Below are 17,529 nucleotides of genomic sequence, written 5' to 3'. Positions count from 1 at the left end.
AAATCGACTGCGAACGCGTTCATACGTCTTCTGAAACCCGAGATGTCCAGAAGTGGCATCATCGTGAAGCGCCTCGAGTATGCGTCGGCGGAGTTGACGGGGAACAACAGGAACCCATTCATAGCCGGCAGGGTGGTGGTTTGCGCGGCAGAGAACTCCATTAATGATCCGAAATAGATGAAGTTGACGTCGCAAGCGGCTATTGGGTGGCTGGATGGATCCATCAAGGCGGTCGATTAAAATGCGACAATAAGAGTCTGCGCGCTGTAGCGTTTGCAGTTCGGTAGAGTCGGGTACGGAAGCGTGGTTGAGGGGGGCCATGGGTAAACACGGCTGACTGGAGTCGGAGGAGGCTTGCGACACGGCCGGCTGCGACGAGGAGGATAGGGGGCACCGCGACAGGGCGTCGGCATCCAGATGCTTTTTGCCGGATTTGTACGTGATGGTGAAGTCGTACTGTTGTAGACGCAGCACCCAGCGGCCTAGGCGCCCAGACAAATTCTTCATTGTCGATAGCCAGCAGAGGGCATGGTGGTCTGTGACGATGGTAAAATGACGGCCGTATAGGTAGGGACGAAACTTCTGAATTGACCAAACAACTGCGAGGCATTCTTGCTCGGTGATACTGTAGTTCTGCTCTGCTGGTGTCAAGGCGCGACTGGCGTACGCGACCACCCTTTCACGATGATGAGCATCTTGCTGCAGGAGAACAGAACCAATGCCGCAGCCGCTGGCGTCAGTGTGCAGTAAAGTGGGTGCTGTCTCGTCAAAATGGCGCAGGACGGGATCGGACGTAAGGGCGTCTTTGAGGGCTTGAAAAGCTTCCTGGCACTCGTTCGTCCAGACGAAGGGCACGTTGGCTCGTAAAAGCTTGTGCAGAGAGGAAGCGAGCGTTGCAAAATTGCAAATGAAACGCCGGAAGTATGATGCGAGACCAAGAAAGCTTCGCAAATCTTTCTGTTGTAGTGGCCGAGGAAAACCGATAACGGCAGCAGTCTTATCCGGGTCCGGGCGTATTCCATCCTTGGAAACCACATGTCCCAGCACTTTGATGCTCTTACTAGCGAAATGACACTTTTTAGTATTCATTTGCAGGCCGGCATTAGAAAGGCAAGTTAGCACCTGATCAAGGCGCTCGAGATGCTGCGAAAATGTGGACGAAAAGATTACCACGTCGTCTAGATAACATAGACACGTTTTCCATTTGAGGCCACGAAGCACAGTGTCCATCATGCGTTCGAATGTAGCCGGGGCATTACAAAGGCCGAACGGCATCACATTAAATTCATAAAGGCCATCTGGGGTGGTAAATGCCGTCTTTTCTTTGTCCGCTTCGTGCATCGGGATTTGCCAGTACCCCGATCGAAGATCCAAGCTGGAGAAGTACTCAGCCCCCTGTAAACAGTCTAAAGCGTCGTCTATGCGGGGCATAGGATATACGTCCTTTCGCGTAATCTTATTAAGCGCCCGATAATCGACGCAGAAACGCACAGAGCCATCTTTTTTCTCGACCAGCACAACGGGCGATGACCATGAACTTGTAGATGGGCGAATGACTTTGCGCTTTAGCATATCGGCCACATTATCTTCAATTATCTTGCGCTCGGACGAGGACACACGATACGGTCTGCGACGGATCACAGCCGAACCATCTGTTTGAATTCGATGCTCTGTGGCAGTGGTCTGTGTGAGGCCAGGCGAATGCACGTCAAACGAAGCCCGGTGCTTGGACAGAAGATCAAGCAATAATTTGGTCTGGTTTGACGTTAGGTCGGGACTGAGAGTGGCCGCGAGAATCGACAAATCACCAGGCGAAGCAGACGCGGGCTTGTTTGAAGAACGCTGGCCAGAGGAAACGACTGCTGCAGGGTGGCTGTCGGCCACTGAAGCTATAGTAGTTCCATGTGACAGTAGTATTGGTAAATGTGTGGTGTTACGGGCAACCAAGGCTGCGGACCCACACACGAATCGAACAAGGCAGGTGGCAATGGCAATGCCTTGCGGCAAAAGTCGACTGCACGGAATTGCAACCACGTCGCCGTCGACAATTTCGTCTGATGTGACCGACAGAATCTCTTCGCAACCGGCCGCCAAAACGTGATCGGCATTCAATTTTAGTGTTTGCCGTGGTGCGTCCTGATAATTTGGTTGTTGGGTGTCGGCGATGTGGATAGTTGGTTGACGGCAGGAGATAACAGCCGAGGCAGAAGAAAGAAAGTCCCAACCAAGGATGAGTTTATGGGCACAGGGAAACAGAACAGCACACTGAATGTGATGGCGGACTTCTCCGATTAAAACACGCACGGTACAATATCCCAAAGGTGTGATGTCATTCCCATTAGCGCCACGTAAGCAATGACCAGTATACGGAGTCTTTACCTTGCGAAGACGTGAACACAAATCAGCATGAATTACAGAAATACTTGCTCCGGTATCAACTAATGCTTCCACTTGAATGCCTTCGACGAAGACAGACAACATATTAGACGGAAGTTCGGGAGGACTTGTGGACGTTCCAGGTGATGCAGTTTTACCTCCAAAAACTGCAGCATCTAGTTTTCCTGGTGCTGGTTGGAAGTATTGGAAACGGGACGAAGAGGAGACAAAGCGCGCTGGAAGGGCGAAGGAGAACGACGGCGAGAGGGCCGGGAGTCCCGCGGAAGGTCTCTGGTGTCAGGAGGCGGTGATCGGCGGCGAGGAGATGATGAATACGCATGCTGACGAGGAGAGTAGCTGTAGTAGTCCCGCTCGTAAGGGGCGTAGCCGCGCCTCTCGTCTTGCTGCCGTCGACGGCAAAATCGAGAGATGTGCCCCCGGATGCCGCAGTAGTAGCAGACAGGCCGGTCATCTATAGGACGCGGTGCTCGCCACGTTGAACGAAAAAACGGTTGAGCGGAAGGCGTAGAAATGGCGGTCAAGTGGCCGTGAGGAGTTGGAGGTGCAATGTGCTCTGTGGACACAGGTTGCCTTGAAGCAGCTTCCGAGTATGTAGGCACGTGAAGTAAAGCAGACTGGCTGAGCCGCGGAACGGTTGTCACAGCTGCGAGCTCCTCTCTAATTATGTCACGCAGCCCTTGTGCGTGGACGTCATTGACCGGATTGCTGTGATGACAGGGTGCATCGCGCTGCTGTAACTCTTCGCGAATGATGGCCCGAATCAAAGAACGCAGCTCTGTACTCCCCGAAGAGCCGATGCTCCAGGGATCGGGTTGGAGTCGGATAGCCTGAAGTTGGTCAAGGCGCTGACAAATGCTTCGCACATCGGCCACGGTAGCGGGATTCTGGATCGCCATAGCGTTGAAAGCAAAATAGGAGACCCCTTTAATGATGTGCCGCACCTTGTCCGTTTCGGGCATATCTTTATCAACTCGACGGCACAGCGCGAGGACATCCTCAATGTAGGAAGCATATGTCTCCTCCGCGTGCTGCACCCGAGCGTCAAGTTTCTTCTTGGCTGCCAAGCGACCAGACGATGTACCAAATACCTTGCGTAACTCTTGGGTGAAACCTGACCAATCATCGAAGGTGTCCCGATTGTTGAAGAACCATGTCTTCGCTACTTCGGTTAGGGAAAAAGCAACTATGCGGAGTTTGAACGTGTCATCCCACCGGTTGTACAAACTCACTCGATTGAAGTGGTCGAGCCATTCTTCCACATCATCGCCCCGTAGGCCAGCGAAGTCCGGAGGATCACGCTGGGGAGTGGTGATCGTGAAGGCAGGCTGAGCAGGAGCTCCTGCGTTGGAAGCACCACGGCTGCTTTCCTGCTGCATGGGGATGTCTGCCTCCGGCAGTCGCCGACCTGATCGAAGCTCCAGCGGTGCAACCAAGGGAGGTAACCGGAGGAATCGAGCGCACCCTCCACCACTTGAGAGACAGAGCTCCGAGGTGCTGAAGGACCACTTTTAATTAGGCTCCCGAGCACAGGCCACCGAAAGACGGAACTGTCCGGGGATGATGATGGTTATACACAGATGACAGTGGCGATGGGTTTGGATGGGTAGAAGGAACAGAGGGATTGACCCGCCGTGTTCCACACTGGATATAACAACGGTCATCTCGCTTCCAGGCACAAATATCACAACAGTACACCCCCAATGCCCACACATTATATATATATATATAATACCGAAGGATAGGGCAGCAGTCTACAACGCCAAAGGAGGCATGGGGGTGTGGTTAGGCTCTTTTCTTTTTCACTACGGTTAATGAAGTACACATTTTTTAAATATACAGAAGAAAGAAAGAAAAACACGCGCCCAGAGTGAGCACCGAACCCACGCCTTTCGATTACATGTCGAATGCCTCACCAATTCGGCTATCTGGGCAACTGTGTTCTCCTTCACTTTCTGGGCTATTTATATTTACTAGAAGTGTATCTGACGCTTGAGGGTGGTAGCCAGCGCCACTCTGACTACACGGGGAGAAGGGGACCTTCTTTTCAACCCCCGGGGCGTGACTGGAACGTCTACAGCCTGTCATGAGCGGGTTACTGGCGGGAAGCCCTCTTATGCTACGTAGGCATCAAGGCTGCCAGAGCCGAGACCCTCGCTAGGCTTTCGCAGAATAATATAGTAAGGAAAGGAGGGGCTCGTTGAGGAAATACCGAAAGATAGGTCGGCAGCCTACAATGCCAAAGGAGGCATGGGGGTGTGGTAAGGCTCTTTTCTTTTTCACTACGGGTAATTAGGTAAACATTTCTTTTTTTAAATATACAGAAGAAAGAAAGAAAAACACGCGCCCAGATTGGGGACCGAACCCATGCCTTTCGATTACATGTCGAATGCCTTACCAATTCGGCTATCTGGGCGACTGTGTTCTCCTTCACTTTCTGGGCTATTTATATTTACTAGAAGTGTATCTGACGCTTGAGGGTGGTAGCCAGCGCCACTCTGAATACACGGGGAGAAGGGGACTATCTTTTCAACCCCCGGGGCGCGACTCGAACGTCTACAGCCTGTCATGAGCGGGTTACTGGCGCGAAGCCCTCTTATGCTACCTAGGCATCAAGGCTGCCAGAGCCGAGACCCTCGCTAGGCTTTCGCAGATTAATATAGTAAGGAAATGAGGGGCTCGTTGAGGAAATAGAGAAAGATAGGTCGGCAGTCTACAATGCCAAAGGAGGCAGAGGGGTGTGGTTAGGCTCTTTTCTTTTTCACAACAGTTCATTAAGTAAACATTTTTTTTAATATACAGAAGAAAGAAAGAAAAACACCCGCCCAGAGTGGGGACCGAACCCACGCCTTTCGATTACATGTCGAATGCCTTACCAACTCGGCTATCTGGGCGACTGTGTTCTCCTGGGCGACTACACTGGGAGAAGGGGACCTTCTTTTTAAGGCCCGGAGCGTGACTCGAACGTCTACAGCCTGTTATGAGCGGGTCACGCCCCGGGGGTTGAAAAGGAGGTCCCCTTCTCCCCGTGTAGTCAGAGTGGCGCTGGCTACCACCCTCAAGCGTCAGATACATTTCTAGTAAATATAAATAGCCCAGAAAGTGAAGGACAACACAGTCGCCCAGATAGCCGAATTGGTAAGGCATTCGACATGTAATCGAAGGGCGTGGGTTCGGTCCCCACTCTGGGCGCGTGTTTTTCTTTCTTCTGTATATTAAAAAAAAATGTTTACTTAATTAACCGTAGTTAAAAAGAAAAGAGCCCAACCACATCCATATGCCTCCTTTGGCATTGTAGACTGCCGACCTATCTTTCTGTATTTCCTCAACGAGCCCCTCATTTCTTTACTATATTATTCTGCGAAAGCCTAGCGAGGGTCTCAGTTCTGGCAGCCTTGATGCCTAGGTAGCATAAGAGGGCTTCCCGCCAGTAACCCGCTCATGACAGGCTGTAGACGTTCGAGTCACGCCCCGGGAGTTGAAAAGAAGGTCCCCTTCTCCCCGTGTAGTCAGCGTCACATACACCTCTAGTAAATATAAATAGCCCAGAAAGAGAAGGAGAACACAGTCGCCCAGATAGCCGAATTGGTAAGGCATTCGACATGTAATCGAAAGGCGTGGGCTCGGTCCCCACTCTAGGCGCGTGTTTTTCTTTCTTTCTAATGTATATTTAAAAAAAATGTTTACTTAATTAACCGTAGTGAAAAAGAAAAGAGCCTAACCACACCCCTATGCCTCCTTTGCCATTGTAGACTGCCGACCTACCTTTCTGTATTTCCTCAACGAGCCCCTCATTTCCTTACTATATTATTCTTCGAAAGCCTAGCGAGGGTCTCCGTTCTGGCAGCCTTGATGCCTAGGTAGCATAAGAGGGCTTCCCGCCAGTAACCCGCTCATGACAGGCTGTAGACGTTCGAGTCACGCCCGGGGGTTGAAAAGAAGGTCCCCTTCTCCCCGTGTAGTCAGAGTGGTGCTGGCTACCACCCTCAAGCGTCAGATACACTTCTGGTAAATATAAATAGCCCAGAAAGAGAAGGAGAACACAGTCGCCCAGATAGCCGAATTGGTAAGGCATTCGACATGTAATCGAAAGGCGTGGGCTCGGTCCCCACTCTGGGCGCGTGTTTTTCTTTCTTTCTTCTGTATATTTAAAAAAAATGTTTACTTAATAACCGTAGTGAAAAAGAAAAAAGCCTAACCACACCCCTATGCCTCCTTTGGCATTGTAGACTGCCGAATTATCTTTCTGTATTTCCTCAATGAGCCCCTCATTTCCTTACTATATTATTCTGCGAAAGCCTAGCGAGGGTCTAGGTTCTGGCAGCCTTGATGCCTAGGTAGCATAAGAGGGCTTCCCGCCAGTAACCCGCTCATCACAGGCTGTAGACGATCGAGTCACGCCCCAGGGGTTGAAAAGAAGGTCCCCTTGTCCCCGTGTAGTCAGAGTGGCGCTGGCTACCACCCTCAAGCGTCAGATACACTTCTAGTAAATATAAATAGCCCAGAAAGTGAAGGAGAAGACAGTCGCCCAGATAGCCGAATTGGTAAGGCATTCGACATGTAATCGAAAGGCGTGGGTTCGGTCCCCACTCTGGGCGCGTGTTTTTCTTTCTTTCTTCTGTATATTTAAAAAAATGTTTAACTAATTAACCGTAGTGAAAAAGAAAAGAGCCTAACCACACCCCTGTGCCTCCTTTGGCATTGTAGACTGCCGACCTATCTTTCTGTATTTCCTCAACGAGCCCCTCATTTCCTTACTCTATTATTCTGCGAAAGCCTAGCGAGGGTCTCGGTTCTAGCAGCCTTGATGCCTAAGTAGCATAAGAGAGCTTCCCGCCAGTAACCCGCTCATGACAGGATGTAGACGTTCGAGTCACGCCCCGGGGATTGAAAAGAAGGTCCCCTTCTCCCCGTGTAGTCAGAGTGGCGCTGGCTACCACCCCAAGTGTCAGATACATTTCTAGTAAATATAAATAGCCGAGAAAGTGAAGGAGAACACAGTGGCCCAGATAGCCGAATTGGTAAGGCATTCGACATGTAATCGAAAGGCATGGGCTCGGTCCCCACTATGGGCGCGTGTTTTTCTTTCTTTCTTCTGTATATTTAAAAAAAATGTTTACCTAATTAACCGTAGTGTAAAAGAAAAGAGCCTAACCACACCCCTATGCCTCTTTTGGCATTGTAGACTGCCGACCTATCTCTCTGTATTTCCTCAACGAGCCCCTCATTTCCTTACTATATTATTCTGCGAAAGCCTAGCGAGGGTCTCGGTTCTGGCAGCCTTGATGCCTAGGTAGCATAAGAGGGCTTCCCGCCAGTAACCCGCTCATGACAGGCTGTAGACGTTTGACACACGCCCCGGGGATTGAAAAGAAGGTCCCCCTCTCCCCGTGTAGTCAGAATGGCGCTGTCTACCACCCGCAAGCGTCAGATACACTTCTAGTAAATATAAATAGCCCAGAAAGTGAAGGAGAACACAGTCGACCAGATAGCCGAATTGGTAAGGCATTCGACATGTAATCGAAAGGCGTGGGTTCAGTCCCCACTCTGGGCGCGTGTTTTCCTTTCTTTCTTCTGTATATTTAAAAAAATGTTTACTTAATTAACCGTAGTGAAAAAGAAAAGAGCCTAACCACACCCCTATGCCTCCTTTGGCATTTTAGACTGCCGACCTACCTTTCTGTATTTCCTCCACGAGCCCCTCATTTCCTTACTATATATATATATATATATATATATATATATATATATATATGTATATATATATGGTTAGTAGAGACAGACAAGAAAGGGAGTCCTCTCCATGAAACGTCAGTAAACTTATTTTTATTTTCTACGTCTTTCTCGTTTGTCTCTGTCTCTACTAACCTTATTTTTTTCGCGCTCTGTGTGAGTTTTTATCTTTTCGGTCTATATATATATATATATATATATATATATATATCTATATATATATATATATATATATATATATATATATATATATATATATACGATACAGAAGTCACATTGAAAAACATAACAATATTTATCCTAATGTTTCGACCGGGGGCCGGTCTTTTTCATCTTTGAAACAGACCGGCCCCTGGTCGAAGCGTTAGAATAAATATGGTTGAGTTTTGCAAAGTGACTTCTCTATCGTACACCTTATAGCCAGGAACATTTTCTCTTAAATATATATATATATATATATATACATATATATATATTTATATGTATGTATATATATATATATATATATATATATATATATATATATATATATATATATATATATATATATATATATATATATATATAATGACCAGCCTATCACGCCCACTGCGGGTCACAGGCCTCTCCCATTACTCTCTAATTACCCCGGTCCTGCGATAATTGCGACCAATTTATCCTCGCAAACTTCGTGATCTCATCTGCCCATCTAACTTTTTACCGCCCCGCGCCACGCTTGCCTTCTCTAGGGATCTACTCTGTTACCCTTAATGACCAACAGTTATCTTGCCTTTGTATTACACACTCTGCTCACGTCCATTTCTTCTTAATTTCTACTAATATGTACGAAACCTGCGTTGGTTCCCTGACCCACTCCGCTCTCTTCTTGTCCCTTAATATTACACCTATCATCTTCCGTTCCATTGTGCGTTGAGTCGTCCTCTATTTAAGCTGAACCCTCTTACTGAGTCTCCAAGTTCCTACCCCACAGGTACGTACCTGTAAGGTGAAGCTGTCATACACTTTCTTCTTCAGGAACAATGGTAGGCTGCCATTCATTTTCTCAGAATGCCTGCCGAATGCACTCACCAACATTGTTATCCTTGGAATCACTTGTGCCTCGTGGTTGGGATCCGGGTTATAACTTGGCCTGAGTAGATTTATTTATATATTTATTTATTTATTTATTTATTTATTTATTTATTTATTTATTTACAGATACCTCAAAGACCCCAATGGATGGGGTTTTACGGGAGAGCTGTTGAAGCTCGAAAATTACAGAATAACCGAACAACAAACATAAAAAATACAACCGAACAAGCGTATCACGAATACAGAGGGTATCAAGGACGCTCTGTTGATAAAAAGCATACAATGCAAACCAACGAAGTAGATAACACCACGAAAAATAATCGCATACACGACAGAAAAATAATCAATGCAGACGTTTTCCTACGGCAGCTTTGAACTGAGTCGGGTTTGTCTGGGTGACGACACTTTCGGGAAGGCTGTTCTATTCGATCTCTGTGAAAATAGGAAATGAATTTAGATAGGTGGTCGTGCGTGCGTGAGGTGGGTATACTGCTTTTGAGTGGTTGAGGCGATTCGATAGGTGGTGAGCAGTTTTTATGCAGAGGCTGTCGCATGATAACGAGTTGTAGAATTTGTGGAAGAGGCAAAATCGTGCTACTGAAGGTCGTGTTTTGAGACTTGGCAATTTAGCTTTACGTTTAAAATCTGTTTCACTTGTGTGGTATGAATAATCTGAAAAGATTAATCTGGCCGCACGGTTCTGGACGGATTCAAGGAAGGTACACGAGTTAGCTTGCGGTAAGTCCCAGACTGCACACGCAAGTTCCAGCTTAGGGCGAACAAGCATTTCGTAGGCCAATAATTTAACTGTGCACGGAGCCATGTTTATGTTACGTCAGAGGAAGCCCAGCGCGATTTGCGTCACTGGTAATGCGATTTATGTGGGATGACCATGTAAGGTCATGAGAAAAAAGAAGACCTAGATATTTAGTGGACCAGACAGAAGATATCGCGGAGCCACTTAAGAAATATTTGTACGTGGAATAGGAGTGACGCCTGTGGAATAATATGATGGATGTTTTGTGAACGTTTAGAACCATGAGCCATTTGTTGCACAATTCATCTCTCTTCCTTAGGTCTCGCTGGAGTGTTACGTTATCAGTGGGATCGATAATGGGGCGATAAATGACGCAGTCGTCCGCGAACAACCGAATGCTTGAAGAAATATTATCTGGTAGGTCGTTGATGTATATGAGAAAAAGTAAGGACCCGAGGACAGTCCCTTGAAAAACACCTGAGATGACACGGGATAAGGAGGAAGAACTGTTGTTAGCGTAGGCGAAGTGCTGTTGGTTAGTTAGAAAGTTTGAAAGCCATACAAATACATGTTCATTAGGGTTTAAATGTGAAAGTTTAGATAGCAAACGCTTGTGAGGAACTTTGTCGAAGGCCTTCTCGAAATCTATGAAAATAGCATTGACGGGGACGTTAATGTCTAATTTCGAATTTATGTCACATAGTAGAGTGCCAATTGGGTGTCGCAGGAGAGACCTTTTTGGAAGTCATGTTGATTGGGATGAAAGAACTTCGCGGATTTCAGAAAGCTAGCTATGTGCGCTTAAATGATATGTTCCATTATTTTAGAGCAAACACATGTAAGAGAGATTTGACGAAAGGCGTTATCTGAGGCTTTCTTGGGGACAGGTGCAACTTTTCCTGCTTTCCAATCTTGGGGAATGGAACCTGTTGAGAGGGACTGCTGAAAAATATGCCTAAGAATGTTGCTAGAGAGGTGTTTGGTGTTTTTAAGAATTTTTGCATTGATACCTTCAACGCCTGAGGCCGAAGATAGCTTCAGGCAGTCAATGACGTTTGAGATGCCATGTGGTTGGAATGTAATGCTGGGCATGATGGAGTGCAATTTAGTAGAAAGGGACACAGTGCCGTCATCTGGCTCGCGGTTAATACTGAGGAGAATGTGGAGTTAAGGGACTCGGCAACCTTGCAGTCAGGAATAGCAGTTCCTGAGGAATCAAGCAAGGAAACTGTAGGGGTTGCGTGTTTGGGGTAATGATCCCCCAGAACTGTTTAGGTTTAGTGCGAATAAGGGCTGGCAGTGTCGACGAAAAGAAGGTGCGCTTGGTTTTAGACAGGAGTGAATCGAACGTTTTCGATGTTGCTCAATATTTTTCCCGTGTGTGTAGGTCGGTGGAAGATTTTGTCGCTCTAAATTGCCTATTTCTGTTTCTTTTGAGCCGTTTTAAAGTAACGCTGAACCACGGGGATGCGATCCGCTCTGTTATCGTTTTTGTAGGTATGTATTTTGCAATCAAACGTTGGATTTCATACTTCAAGATTGACCAGTTTGTTTCAACCGAGCGAGTTCCGAAATCCAACAAGAACAAATCGCAAAAGTGGCTCAGTTCAGGGTTAATATCGAGATAATTTCCTTTATCGTAAAGTGTTATTGTTTTCGACATTTCCGGTGGGCGTTTGTGTAGGCAATGAAACGTACCATGAATGACTGTGTGGTCACTGATTCCATCCACGTGGGTGAGTGGAGAGAAACTATCTGCGTGAGAGGCAAGAACCAGGTCAAGTAGATTGTTCGAGTGTTTTGTAGTTCTTGCGGGTGATGTGACCAACTGCGAAAGCCCGAACGAAAGACACGTGTTTATGAAATCGATTTCGACGCTTTTGTACGCCGGCGTGATAGCGGGGTTGCACCAGTCAATAGGCGGAAAGTAATATCACCAAAAATTGCAATACGCGTGTTGGTGTGTAGGTTTGAGACCAACTGCAACGCGTCGTGGAAATTGGGTACGAATGAGGCGTCGGCATCTGGGGGGCGATAGCATACGCCAATTATGACAAAAGGATACGCAGATATAACGCGTACCACTTCCACCGCCTCGCCACGTATCTCTAACCGCGGTGCTGTCCCTAGGTTATTCATCATTACATTAGTTTTCCGCATTATATTTTGAGGCTCATGGTTTTTCTCGGTCCAGTGCGGTAAGCATGCTTTGTAATTCCTCCCTCAAGTTACTTAACAAGGCAACGTCATTAGCAAATGTGACATTATTGAGGTGTTGTCCACTAACCCTTACTCCCACCGGTTCCGAATTCAATGTTCGGAATACTTCTTGTAAAGATGCTGTGAATATCATCGAAGATATCGTGTCTCCTTTAATTCTTTAATACCTATAAGGAACTGAATTGGGCAAGGAGAACAATAACAAACAAGGTTTACGTGCGTAGCGGCAACGGGACTTGCCTTCATCAGAGTACAGTTACGTGATTTTGCTGTCACAAACATTTGGAACACATTTCTTATATAGCTTTGCAGAAAACTGTGAGAAGGAGTGGAAGATGTTTCGGAAACGGAGAGTATGCATGCAGTCGCGCTACGCATATATTACAACAACAAAAAAAAGGAGAGAGAGCGAAAGAGAGAAAGGGGTCGTGTTAACGAAGCAGCGTTCAAGGTTTCACCATGACGGGGCAACGTACACGGCTTGCGCTGCAAGTTCAGAAAATCGCGGTTTCAAAAGAAAAGGAAGACTGTACAGGAAGGTATTCACTGGTTGGGGAGACGGATTGAGGTGGAAGCGAAGATGGGTGTGACCCCGCGGATGGAGAGAATAGATGCAGGACACAAAAGAGCATTGCACAGGAGCTAGCAACTGAACAGGAAATAGGTAGGGTCTATAGATCACAAAGGGTGAAACATTCCTAAGTGGTAGTGGGAACGTGCCTCCTTCCCAAGGAAAAATGCCATTGTTGAGCCGCATTAAACTATTAAAGTTGGTGTATTTGGAGAGTTTCTGAGAAACCTGATGGGAAACTCATGGGTAGGATTATTGAACATAGTTATAAAAATTATGAGGCTGCCTATTTTAATCGAGCGGTAAGCACGCCAGTCTTCCGTAACTTTCCTTAATCCCAAGCGTCGTTGACCTAAACTTATAAATGAGATAAGATTCCCGAACCTCGCCATCGTGGTTGGTTTTCAAGGCTGATTCTGAAATCGTTGCTTTAGAATCCGCCTTTGCTTTCGACACTTTAAAAGGCTTTAGAAACTTGAACATAAATACCCCTGAAAGTGGAGGGGAAAATAGCCCCGCCGGTAGCGTAGTCGTCATCCCACCAGACCGGTATTCTAGAAGTCGTGGTTTCGAATCCCACCAGGCAGGGATTTTTTCTCCACTTTCTTTCGTTCCAGATTCTTTATCTATTTCAATGACCTACCAAAATTTCCCCTTTACCTTCCGAAGTTTTCTTGACCGCCAATCCTTATTTCTGTCTTATTTCAACGAGTCTCTGATTTCCTATTCTGATTCGCTACATGCATAGCGAGGGCCTTTGTTCTAGCAGTCTTGGTGACATAGGAAGCTTAAAGAGGTTTTAACACTGGTCGACCACTCTCGACATGTCGTAGACACTCCACATCACGGCCCGGGGGTGAAAAAGAAGGTCCCTATCACCCCGAGTAGTCCGAGTGGAGCTGGCTACCACCCCCAAGTGCCGGAAACTCTTCCCCAGAAAGTGGAGGGGAAAATAGCCCATCCGGTAGCGTAGTGGTCATCGCACGAGACCGGTATTCATGAGGTCGTAGGTTCGGATCCCACGCGGCGGTTATTTCTTTCTCCACTTTCATGCTTTCCCAATTCTTTATCTGTTTCAATGACCTACCATTTTCTCTCCTTTGCTCTCTGAGGCTTTCTTGACTGCCAAGTTTATATAGCTGTAGCGAAGAAGAATGGGAGATTAGGGGCTCGTTGAATTAAGGCAGAAAAATTAGGGTTGGCCATAATAAAGCCTTGTAAAGCAAAGGGGAGTATGCGGTAGGTCATAGAAACAGATGAAGAATTTTTGAAGATGAAGAACAGATAAAGACACTCGATTTCCGGCCCGAGGTTTAAAAAGAAGGTCCCCTTCACCCCGAGTAGTCCGACTGGCGCTGGTTACCACCCTCAAGTGCAGGAAACAAAAAAATATCTTAACGTAAATACCCAAGAAAGCGATGGGGAAACAGCCCCGCCGGAAGCGTAGTGGTCATCGCACCAGACGCGTATTCGCGAGGTCGTGGGTTCGGTTCCCACCCGGCAGGCATTTTTTCACGACTTTATTTCTGCCTCAAAAATTTATCTGTGTCTATGCCCTACCTCATTCTCCCCTTTGCTTTCCGAGGTTTTCTTGAATGCCATCAAGAAAACCTCGAAAAGCAAAAGGGAGGATATGGTAAGTCATTGAAAAAGATAAATAATTTCGAAAGAAAGAAAGTGGAGAAAACCCGCGACCACCGCGCAAAAACCTGAACCCACGACCTCCAGTATTCTGGAGGTCATGTGTTCAGATCCCACGTGGCGGGCATTTTTTCTCAACTTTCTTTATTTCCAAAATCTTTATCTGTTTCAATGACTTCCCATATCCTCCCTTTTGCTTTCCGAGGTTGTCTTGACTCCCAAACGTTATTTCTCTCTTATTTCGCTACTTATTTTCAAGGAGCCCCTCATTTCCTATTCTGATTCGCTACTATATATATATATATAAATATATATATATATATATATACATATATATATATATATATATATATATATATATATATATATATATATATATATATATATATATATATATATATATATATAATATATATATATATATATATATATATATATATATAAATATATATATATATATATATATATATATATAGCGTGTCGAAACGGAACTGAACCGGTATTTTTGCCGGAACTGACCCCAAACATGAACCGGAACTGAACCGAAAAAAGAAATAATGGTTACCGGTTCATGCCGAAACTGTTCGACCCTCCGTTGGTGATATTGCACAGTCAATGCAATTCAGGCCTTTTTTTCTTTCACGTAACATACTTCCTACCCCGCTCGCGCACTTTCCCCTCCTGACAAGTGTTTTTCTTTCACGTACCATACTTCCTACCTGCTCGCGCACTTTCCCCTCCTGACAAGTGAGTGAGTGAAAGAACTTTATTGAGGGTCCGGCGATGACGCGAGCTCGTCGCGCACCCGGCTAGTCCCACGTCGGGATCGGCAGGTCTAGCCCACCGGTCCGGTCGCGGGCACGCTGGACTGCCAGGATTTGCTTGTCTAGAGCGGGGCTACGCAGAAGAGAGTCCCACTCCTCCTTGCTGAACTTGGGGTGCACGGACCCGCACTCCCAGAGCATGTGAGCTAGAGTAGAGGTCAGTCCGCAGGACGGGCAGGTGTCGTCGCGATATACGTCGGGGTAAACTTCGTGTAGAACTGCCAAACACGGATATGTGCAGGTCTGTAATAGTCTAAGGGAAACGGCTTGCGGCCTATTCAACTTGGGGTGAGGGGGTGGAAAGACCCTTCTAGACATGTAGAAAAATTTCGTGACCTCGTTATAAGTAGCGGGAGCATCCCTGTGGCCGTAAGGGGGAGGCGAGTCAGCTCTCCTTACAGAGGAAGCGCGGTCAGTGAGGTCGCGCGCAGCCTCGTGAGCAGACTCATTGAGGTTCGGGGGAGCACCCGCGAGAGATCCTACATGAGCGGGGAACCAGTGAATTGAATGATGCGTGAGAGCATCTGTACGCCAAACGCTAAGAAGGCGAGCAGCTTGCTCAGCTATGCGGCCATTCTGAAAAGCCCTCACTGCCGTTTTGGAGTCACTGTAGATCTCTGACCCACGACCGTCTAGCAGGGCGAGGGCGATGGCGACTTGCTCAGCGACTTGGGGGTCTGATGTGCGAATGGAAGCGCAGTTAGAAATATTTCCGCTGGAGTCGACCACAGCGACGGCAAAGGTCTTCCCATTGCTGTACTCCGCAGCGTCAACGAAGCTTGCTATAATGTTTTTTTGCTTGATCTGTTTGAGGATCGCTGCTGCTCTTGCCTTGCTTCTGCCCTCGGTGTTGACAGGATGCACGTTTCGGGGCACGGGGGCCACTATGAACTTCTCTCGAATGCACCTAGGGATCGGGGTACTGCTCCTCGAGGATCCTGCTGAAGGGTAGCCTAGCTCTTCGAGGATGCGTTTGCCTGCTGCTGTGGTGTTCAGGCGAGCGAGTTGTGCGCGTTCTTGGGCTTCGGCAATCTCCTCGGCGGTGTTGTGTAACCCCAGCTTGAGGAGATCCTCTGTATGAGTCCTGATGGGCAATCCGAGAGCCCTTTTGACTACTTTACGGATGAGAGCGTTGAGCTTGTCTCGTTCCGCTCTGAGCCAGTTGTGCATGGAAATCGTGTACGTGAAGTGGCACAGTACGAAGGCATTGATCAGCCTGAGGAGATTGTCCTCCTTCATGCCCCGGTGTCGGTTTGCAATTCTTCGAACGAGCTGGAAAGCGTTTTCCGTCTTTGCAATGATTTTGCGGAGAGCCGTTCCATTCCCGCCATTGAATTCGACAAACATGCCCAGGACCCGAATGACGTCGACCCTGGGTATCAGCCCCCCGTCACTGGTGCGAAGAGTGATGTTGCTTTCGGAGACTGGCTTCCAGTCTTTGGGTCTGCCTCCCTTCTCCTTTCTGTAAAACAGAAGCTCCGACTTCGCGGGGGAGCAACGAAGTCCGGTGGGGCGGAGGTACTGCTCGGTCACATCGATCGCCTCCTGCATAGCTTCTTCAACTCTTCCCTCGCAGCCGCCGGAGCACCAGATGGTGATGTCGTCTATCACGCTCTACGTAACAGCAGGGGTAATGAATGAGCACCCGTGTTGCAATGGTATGTTGCTGCTGGAAGCGCGACCGTAGTGCAAGCTAATCAAACGAAGTTTCATTCTCCGCAGCTTGCAGGGGGTATAAAACGACTTTGCCATTCCCTTAGCTGCGACTTTATTGGAGCAATCAGGCTGCAGGAGTGCTCCACTGCGCAACATGGAAAGCCCACACAACATTTGTGCAAACTTTTTGCATTTCATAATTTGTTTGAAAGGTCTCACACCTGCAAATTGGTAATACTTGACAAGTGTGACCTAGGAGCAGCTCAATAACGAAGCCATTTGCTGCTGACCACAAGTGGCCTCCATTTCCTTTCCCCACGTCTGTTTTTCTGAAGTAAATGGAAATCGAGAACGTCCGTGTATCAAGATTTTGATCCACGTTTAATATCACCAGCTGGTTAAAATAGGTCTGCTGTCCTTCAACATAACCTGCGCCTCGGAGTAGAGATATAGCACGAAGCATCAAATGCGCCAGTTCTTTTTAAATGTGTTTACCCAGAAAACAACAAAAAAGAAAAGGCGAATCACGTCGTTTTATAATATTACGGAAGAAATAGGTAAAACCAAATAAGTAAAAAAAGCCCCACAACGTGGATATTGCTCTATACTTTTCTTTCTCCTGCCTTTCACAACCAAACGTGTCATCAATGCGAAATTAGTGA

The 17,529-nt window shown here is 47.2% G+C and overlaps 2 protein-coding genes and 2 non-coding genes across 5 annotated transcripts in view; 2 read left to right on the top strand and 2 right to left on the bottom strand.

Annotated features, from left to right (window-relative positions):
- The window catches only part of LOC144162553 (receptor-type tyrosine-protein phosphatase kappa-like), a 616,238-nt gene that overhangs the window by 264,231 nt on the left and 334,478 nt on the right, over window positions 1-17,529 (top strand). The gene's annotated exons all lie outside the window — the stretch shown is intronic.
- On the bottom strand, window positions 5,217-5,288 carry Trnat-ugu (transfer RNA threonine (anticodon UGU)). The gene has a single exon. It is a non-coding gene; the product is annotated as a tRNA-Thr (tRNA).
- Trnat-ugu (transfer RNA threonine (anticodon UGU)) lies at window positions 6,921-6,992 on the top strand. The gene has a single exon. It is a non-coding gene; the product is annotated as a tRNA-Thr (tRNA).
- On the bottom strand, window positions 15,197-16,609 carry LOC144161917 (uncharacterized). Its single transcript, XM_077692471.1, has one exon. It carries the CDS (start codon window positions 16,556-16,558, stop codon window positions 15,197-15,199), a length of 1,362 nt encoding a protein of 453 aa, XP_077548597.1. The 5' UTR covers window positions 16,559-16,609.

This window comes from Haemaphysalis longicornis, unplaced genomic scaffold (genome assembly GCF_048455015.1).
Source record: "Haemaphysalis longicornis isolate Haplotype H1 unplaced genomic scaffold, Haemaphysalis longicornis Haplotype H1 scaffold_12, whole genome shotgun sequence".
NCBI classification, from domain to species: Eukaryota; Metazoa; Arthropoda; class Arachnida; order Ixodida; family Ixodidae; genus Haemaphysalis; species Haemaphysalis longicornis.
Note: the sequence above shows the minus strand (reverse complement) of the source record. Positions and strands in the feature narration are given on the sequence as shown.

Excerpts from the sequence above, each read along its gene's own strand:
- LOC144161917 (XM_077692471.1), bottom strand. The coding sequence starts at position 16,558 with ATGTTTGTCGAATTCAATGGCGGGAATGGAACGGCTCTCCGCAAAATC.